We start from the raw sequence: 8,609 nt of genomic DNA on the forward strand, positions 1-8,609 counted from the left end.
AGTTTTATTTTGAAGAATTCAATGCCTTTTAAGACTTTTTATGGACCCGCGGGAACCCTGGGTTAAAGTAAACACTTTCATTCCTTTAATTCTGTAGATTCTGGCTAAATCATGACCAAAATACAAAGTTAGTGAGTCAGGAAATTAGAATATGACATAAAACCAGTAAATAATGAATAAGCTACATTCGTACAGCAGAGTTTGCATGGATGCGATCAGCCTGCGGTTCTACCGCAGAGTTCTGGCAGCCCAGCTTGCTTTGGTAGCGGCATTTAGCTCATCTGCATTGATGGTTTTGGTGCCTTTCATGTTCCTCTTGAATCCAGAGATTCTTTATGAGGTTCATTTCAAAACAGAACCACTTTGGTCACAGAAACAGGTTGTTGGTACCTTTGGGAGTGATGGTCGGTACCGAGGAATCATCTGGAGACAATTTTATGAAGAATTCCTCAACATGAAGGATATTTTTGACCAAACAGAGCATTTGGTGAGACTGTTTAGCCCCAACAATCTTTAGTGAATAGTGAGAGGCTTCTCTTCTTCTTCCTTCCTGCCTACAGATATTAATATCTGGAACAACTGGCTGGAAAAAAACCTGGAAAAACTACAACATTCCCTTCAAGATTCATATAGTTGAATTTAATTTAAAATTAAATGCAGTTTCAGAGGAGAAATTAGCACCACAGTGGGGGAAAATCAATGCGCAGCAGGAGCTGAATATTCGCCTGGTAACAGTTTAACATTTCTCAGATTAAGGTCAAAATTGGATCAAAGGTTACGTGGTGTTGCTTTAAGGTGTTTTTGTCGCAACTCTTTCAGGGCGTCATTGAAAGTTATCAGCAGGCTGAATGACTTGGTGATTCCTCCTGGGATTTCAGTTCTCAGCCTCATTCTTTTTTTGACCTTTTAACGGCACTAGTGGCTCGTTTTTTCGACACTAGGCTGACAGGAAATGGAATGAGAGAGGGGGAGAGGCATGCGGCAAAGGACCACAGGTCGGATTTCGAACCCGGGTCGGCAGCGTCGAGGACTAAAGGCCAATTTATGCTTCTGCCGCATAGCCTCTGCATCCCTCAAATCTGTCACCTTAAAAAAACATCCTGGCTATGCGTCGGACAGTCACAAACCCACACAGACCTCAAGCGGAAGTGCTCAGACAAAAAGCTGCTGTGATTGGTCCTTGGTATGCCTTTCTGGCTGTCCTTCTCGATTCGTTGCCAGGGCGTGCCATTTTTAAAAAACCGAGGAACAACTACAATGGACAACGACGACGAAAGGTTAATCGGTCTTTTTGCCAACTCCATTAACAGAACCTGTTCCTCTTCGATGTCTAGCAACTCTAGATCCATCTCCGTGACCATGATACCTTGCAGACACACCATTGTTGTTTTGGAAGATAAACACTCCCGCCGTCGCCGCCGAAGTTCTCGCGACCATCCGCCGAAATTCTTGCGAGTTCTCGAATAGGCTCCCCCTTGCGCTTTGGTGGGAAACTGCAGTGCTCTCCTAGAAATTCCAGACCGACATTGCAGAAGCATACCAGCAGAACTGGTTTGCAACCAGACCCAAGTGACATTTGATGTGTGCGGTTGCAGAAGTCTAATCTGTCCTTTAGGCCTCCCTCCATACATGGGTCATGCGCGCTAACCGCTGCGCCACCTGCACACAACTCACCCTCATTTTTAACATCAGGTTCTGTGTGTCTGATGGAGCATCATCAATTAAACACAGTTTATTTTCATGGATCAAACAACAGGCACAGAGATCATTGTTGCACGAGGTCTTCATGAACTTTCATCAATGTAAAGCAGAAGAAAGCCTGATCAGATTGAAGTGTGAGCGAGGGCTGAGAGGTGATAGGACCTACCCGCTTATGGAAGAGCTTCCTGATGAAAGGCTTCCAAAAATGCTCTTTGACTCCTTTAGCCTCTAACACCAGGCCATCATGTAGCTCACAGAGCTGCTGGACAAAACAGAAAGGACCTGCAGACGGCCTGAAATCCTTGTTTGTGAAGTCCTCTGGGAGACCTGAGGATGCAGGAAGCAGAGGGAGTTTAGAGGAGACTGAAACCAGAACCAGACAGGGCAAACTGGGCTCAAAGAGCGTTTCTAATCATATTAGGATAAGTGGTTGGGATCATTTTCCTGAAGGAACAAGCTAAAATCTTCAACACAGACTGAAGACCTATATAATTTAAGGTGAAACCATTAAGCCATGAAGGGTGCAGCAGTTTCCAGGCTGAAGGTTCAGATACAGCAAACTGAGGGTCCAGATACGGAGGCAGGTCTGCAGACTACAGGAAACCAAGGAGCAACAGGAAGTGAGGGCGAAGCAGATAGACTATGCTGCAGGCTTTCAATGAATCAGTCGGCTGGAATCCGCTCGCTTTTGCTTTATTTATGTGTTAAATTAAACACAGAACGATAAGCAGACTTCCTGAACTGAAGCGCAGATTTTAGTTTATGAGCTTTCAAAGTCATATTTCACATCATAGGGAGCAAACCCATCTGAACTCTGAGCCCAGTAGTGGTTTTAGGTTGAAATGATCAGATATTCATTCAAAAATCATCCTTAAACTGCCAACGTCTGCAGCTTAAAGAAATCTTTCATTCTTCAGTTAACAAACAGAATATACTGTAATACAGTTTTGCTGTACATCAACTGACTTTCATTTTATAAAATTTTTTTTAAAGCTATTATTTTATAAGAAGCTTTGATGTAAATGAAACAAATTTTCCTTTTTCCAAGGATAAGTTTATTGTGGTTTCTTATGATTTCCAAACAACCATAAAACATCACCTTCTTCATTATTTTTATTACGATAACAATTATTAACTGTAGGATCAGGTATTAGCTCACATCTTTTTTCAAAGGAGCCATAACCTGGTATTACGTTACTTTTAAAAAAAATTCATTTTCGAACTAATTTCAGGAAAAGAAAATCGAATCAATCCCATTCAGACCCCATTTCATTCTCCCTTTTTTATTCACAAAGGAACAAAGAAAACTTGACTTGTGTGGCTGTGCTTTAATTGTATGGTGTTAGCAACATTAGCAGTTAGCCATGGTTGGTTTACCATTGTTTCCTGGTCTCTGATAAAAAGTTAAAAAACTTAACAATCAGCAACACTAATGATGCTAATGTTAGTATGGTAATAGCAAGGTGGGCTAATGTAAGCGCAGTAGTCACTACCCAATCCATCTCGGAACCATGATCCGTTCTGCACATGTGCCATCAGCTCATTTGCGCATCCAGATCTATATCCGGGTCGCCCTCAATTTTATTTAGTAAAAAAATACTTAAATGACATTTTCCCTCCACAAAAATAGTAAACATACTAAAATATAATGTGTTAACAATCAATAATGTATTTCCTGACAAAAAAAGATGACTTAAAATTCTGTTTTATCACTCGTCTCTGGCCGATCTGCACTGGAAATGGGATCCTACGCTACTTCCGGTCGCTAACTTTTTTGGCTTCGGATTTAAACATAAATCTAGCCTTGTTGAGTTTTATGTTTTCATTTCTTTTTTAACCTTATGCTATATATTGCGTAATATAACGAAAGAAACAACTAAAACGCAGATAAACATGGTAAATATAATAATGCAGATAAACATGCAGATAAATATAAACATGCATAAATGCCTGAATATAAACATGCAGATAAACATGATAAATCATGGTTTGTCGGACTGCTCTGAGCATGTCTGATGATGACGTCAGAGAAGCAGTTTTTAACAAAGAAAATGTAAAAAGGATCTTTGTCTCAAAAAAGTAATACAACTTTTTTTAAAGATGTGTTTTAGCATTATCTAGAGAGTTAAGGATAGAAATAAGTAATTTTAGTGCCATAATTACATTATTTATGGACACCCGGATGTAGATCTATTTGCACATGCGTAGGACAGATCGTGCCTCCAGGACGGATCGGGTAGTGACAACGCAGTCTAATGGTGATAGCAAGGCGAGCTAATGTTAGAATGGTGATAGCAAGAAGGGCTAACGTAAGAATGGGTGTCACTGACCAATCCATACCGGAATCATGATCCGTACCATTTGCACATGTGCAAGCAGATATTTATCCCAGTCGCCATAAATAGTGTAATCATGGTACTAAAAGTACTTATTTTTATCACTAAATTACTAATAAATGACTTAAGCGTACAAATCTTTAAAAAAAAATTTCTCTGTTAAACAGCTTGTCTGACGTCATCATTAGACATGGTCAGAGTAGTCCGGCAAAATATCATTAAGCCATATTTATCTTTTTCTTAAAGTTATTTCTTTCTTTAGATTACGGACTATATACCATGAGGTTAACACAAAAGAAAAAAACATATATAACTCAACAAGACTAGATTTATGTTTGAATCCAAAGCCGAAAAAGTTAGCTCCCAGAAGTAGCGTAGGATCCCATTTCCGGTGCAGATCGGGCACAGAAGAATGATAAAAACAGGAAATAAATGATTAACCTTTAACACGTTATAGTTTAGTGCATTTACTATTTTTATGGAGGGAAAAGTGTAATTTAGGTCTTTTTTACAAATTAAAAAAGGGTGACCCAAATGTATATCTGGCTGCACGTGCAGAATGGTATGCAGAAATGAGCTGATGGTATGGATCGTGCCGCCGGTACAGATCGGGTAGTGACAATGGTGACAGCAAGGCAGGTTAATGTTAGTTTTTAATGTTAATGTTTTGTCTAATTGTCAGTTTGCTTTTCTTATTGGAGATTTATCTAAAAATGTTAGTAAATGTTAGTTTCCTGGAATGTCTATCACCTCCTATAAGTAGACTCTGATTGGGACCAAATTCGGGGGCTGCATCCTTCGAAGGACTCGTTCTATGCAGACTACATCTAAACTTGGACACAGCTTCCAATTTCACCAAACTTTTAGCCAAATTTTCTCCCTCTTTATGTTTTATTCTAATTTATTCTCACTTTATATCTGCCCTGGTTAGAAAACCCCCTGAGTGAAAGTTGTTGTAGATGTCAGCTCCAAACCTCATGCTTCAAAGAATTTCCATGCTTTACCTTTAAACTCAGGGTTGAGCAGTTCTTTCCTGGCGTTGCACAGCAGTGCGTTGGTGAGGACGAGGTCGAAGGCACACAGCAGCAGGTGGTACGAGTTGACCAGGTCGTCGCTGATCATGGGGAAGTTCCCTGAATAGGAAACAAGCAACAACATGAAATAACATGAGGTAAAAATGCTGTCTGCAGGCTAAGTTGGCACTGCTGACCATCACAGAAACACTGCCAAGCCTCAAGGGATGTGCTCAGACTCGTCTCTGGAGAGGAGCAGGAGAAGTGTGGGGGAGTTTCTTTACCTTTAGCGTGAACGAACAGCACCCAGCAGAAGTTGAAGACTTCGGTCACAGTGCAGGGATGGCGCCTGGTAAACAGAAATAGGAGAGGATTAAATGTAAACCTGAAACCAGACCGATATACATATCAAGGGAAAAGTGAAGGAAAAACACAGTGTGGTCGAGAGTTAAAACACATCAGGGTTTATTAGGGTGCGCATCATTCTGGTTCTGCTGGAGGTTTCTTCCTGTTAAAAGAGCATTTTTCCTCTCCACTGTCGCTACAAGCATGCTAAGTGGGAGGGATTGCCTTTGATTCAATGAGTCGATGCAATCAACTGGTTTTCCTTAGATAGAAAACTTTGAATTAATTAAGACTGTTGACTTGACATGACATATGTTGTGAATTGGCGCTATATAAATAAACGGAATTGAATTGAACTCAGACTCCTTTTCTTCTCACAGTTCTGTCTCTTCACTGTTTATAGTCCCCAAAAGCAGTTGGTGACCTTTGTTTTAAACAGGCTTTTAGTCAGGTAAGGTAATACTGCCTTCTGTTTTCTTGCTTTTATTGCAATAATATATTTTTTTTCTATTTTATATTAAACTGTAAGACACTTCATAATATATAATTTAAATATAATTTACATTCTGAATCATTGGGAGACATGTTTACACTGATGTGGAAATGGAATGTTTAGAGAGAATATTTCAGGGTCACATGATGACTGGGAAAAGCTAGACAAAAATCATTGAACTGTAACAGAGGAGAGGTCAAAGGTCACAGGGTCCCACCTCTGTTTTCGGCTGCGGTGAACCCGCGCTGGCTCCTCCGATGGGGCCTTGAAGATGGATTTGAAGATGGGGACGTACTTCTTGAAGATGACGGCCGACACGGTGAAGTTCCGCTCCAACTTGTCCGTGCTCCGGCGGAAGTCCTGTGGCAGGTTGGCCATGTCCTGCCACTTCTTCAGCTTGCTGAAGAACTCGATCAGGCTGGAGGAGAATCGCTCTGATCAGATCCAAGAGGCTGTGTTTAAGCTTTGATAAATCTCACAAACAAACAAACCTCATTTCTGAGCAGCGCAGGATCCTGGTCAGGGAGACGTAGTTCCCCTCAGCGGTACCTTTCCCTACAGTCGGCACTGAAGACCTGCAGGCCACGTACAGGGCACAGGCCAGCCAGTGCAGCTCGCTGCCCTGCACCCAGAGAACACCTGGTTATCATCAGCGTTATTGGCTCCGAAGACATGTGGGTAAGAGTCATCTTAAGTTAGAAAGACATGAAACTGTGCTAGTCTGTGCAGGGTCTACAGATAAAAACATGCTGTACCTTCTTAGTTTCAGTCCAGATGTTGCAAATATTATTATTATTTTTTTTTAAGTTGCCTTCTTCCCTAATTATTTCCTTCTAGATCCACAAATCCTGATCTGAAGTTTTTACAATGTGATAGCAGCCTGGAGGTTTAAACAGAGATTTTATGGTCCATTTTCCACCCAAAGTGAATTTCAGAAGATGACTTTGGGTTTTCTAGGAGCTTTTAATCGCTCAGTTTGCTACATCCTTTTCTGCTCAAGCAACCCTGAGTCACAACCTTCAGAAACAAACTAAATCTTTACAATCAAACATCTATGGAGCAAAACTCAGCCCCTATTATGTGAAATAAACACAGGAACAAATAAAAACCAGAATGTCATCATTGTGTTCAACGGGAATTACACATTAGAGATCAAACAGAAATATATGAGCAGAATATCTCCTCATTAAACCGCGCAGTGGACATGTTTTTAAGTATGTTTGTAATTAATCAATCATAAAGGGTAAAAATGTATTGTTAATCATTATTTGTAATAGTATTAATAACAATAATACAACAGTAATATTCTGAAGTTATGTTACTGTTATTAAGTTGAGTTTTAAGATAAATAAAAGCCAGAAAGGAACATTTTAAACATAATGTAATGACATTGCTTCTCCCTAAGTACAAAAATGATTCGTCGACGTGAACATACACCACGGGTTATAAAACATCCCAAAATACTTAACACAAACCGGAGAGTTTATCAGTCTTTAAAAACCTTGCCACTCACAATATGGCGGACCAACTGACAGCCCTAGCAGCTCTGTGTTCGGCGGGCCCAAAAAGGCTCACCTGCTCTGTGTCGGCTGCTTACCTCCAGAGTGAAGTTCCTGCTGATGTTCTCGTAGCTCCTCCATGCTTCGGTACTCGCCTCTTCGTCCATGTTCAAGGCTCGGCACAGTTCATCGAACCTGGTTCGGGCTTTCTGCATAAAGTCCTCTTCGTCGCTCATTTTCACAGATCTGCGGTAAAACCCGAGCGGTTTTGACGCAGAGGTAAGGTCCCGCGTGCAGACCGGTACGCTGTTTGCCTGAATAAATGCGTTATTACGGAGCTCCACTGTTTCACGCTGTGGCCATTTAAATGTCCTCTCACACAAACAGGAACCCAAACGCTGTTGACGTAGGGTCCACTGCCACAACACCGAGAACGTCAAATCTGGGCGTATCGGAATTGGAGAATAGCGTGAAGGGCGTATTTTTACCCCAGCCCACTAAAGTTGCGTAGAAATGCCGACTACTACTACTTCCGGTTGTTTTTGTTTTCTCTGACGGCTGTTTTCCCGGAAATCCGTTAAAAAACCGTCAATTTTTGGTTCTAAAAGGATGAAGTTTGTCCATTATGTGATTATTACAGGGTAACCAAGTGTCAAAAGGCAGGTCAGGGTTCAGCTGTAATATCGGCTGAGTTTAAACACTAAAATACCGACTTCAGTTAAAAAAAAAAACTATACACAGAAAAAGAAAAGGCAGCCTTCTCTTCTTCCCGTTATTCCTTGTATTTAGGACTTATTAGCTACAAGCCTATGATGAAAATATATCTCCACTTTAGTGTTGCGTTTAATCTTTATACCCTTAAAGGCAAAAATAAGAGGCAAAAGAAAACAGCACAACCTTGGTTATTTTGTCATCCCACCCATGCTGGGTTTGGACCCAAGAGTGTTAAATAATATTGTTCACTTGAAAAAAGTGAGGTTAAAGCAACAATTTAATGCAAAAAGCAAAACTCAACATCTCCTGTTTTGGTTAAATAGAATATAATGCCCAGTCTACATCTGGAAATAAAGGCAGACTGCTTCTTTCAGATGTGCCTCAAACAGGATTTCAGGTATCTTAAAGATACATGTGCATTTATTAAAAAAAATGCACATGCACAACCCTGTACCCGCTCTCCAGAGGGAACTATTAAAAATTTGCGAGAGCATGCACATTCTTACTT

At 40.6% G+C, this 8,609-nt stretch overlaps 1 protein-coding gene across 1 annotated transcript in view; it reads right to left on the reverse strand.

Annotated features, from left to right (window-relative positions):
* rbl2 (retinoblastoma-like 2) overlaps positions 1–8,076 on the reverse strand; it is a 23,154-nt gene extending 15,078 nt beyond the window's left edge. Inside the window, exons 1-6 of the mRNA XM_015398866.1 lie at positions 7,486–8,076; positions 6,380–6,510; positions 6,106–6,306; positions 5,335–5,399; positions 5,042–5,170; positions 1,868–2,028 (exon numbers count right to left, since the gene is read on the reverse strand). Coding sequence (XP_015254352.1) covers positions 1,868–2,028; positions 5,042–5,170; positions 5,335–5,399; positions 6,106–6,306; positions 6,380–6,510; positions 7,486–7,623 — 825 coding nt within the window. The 5' untranslated portion in view covers positions 7,624–8,076. The remainder of the gene's footprint in view (positions 1–1,867; positions 2,029–5,041; positions 5,171–5,334; positions 5,400–6,105; positions 6,307–6,379; positions 6,511–7,485) is intronic.
* Positions 8,077–8,609: the final 533 nt, after the last annotated feature.

The sequence above is a fragment of the Cyprinodon variegatus genome, unplaced genomic scaffold, assembly GCF_000732505.1.
Source record: "Cyprinodon variegatus isolate N-32 unplaced genomic scaffold, C_variegatus-1.0 Scaffold968, whole genome shotgun sequence".
Taxonomy (NCBI): domain Eukaryota; kingdom Metazoa; phylum Chordata; class Actinopteri; order Cyprinodontiformes; family Cyprinodontidae; genus Cyprinodon; species Cyprinodon variegatus.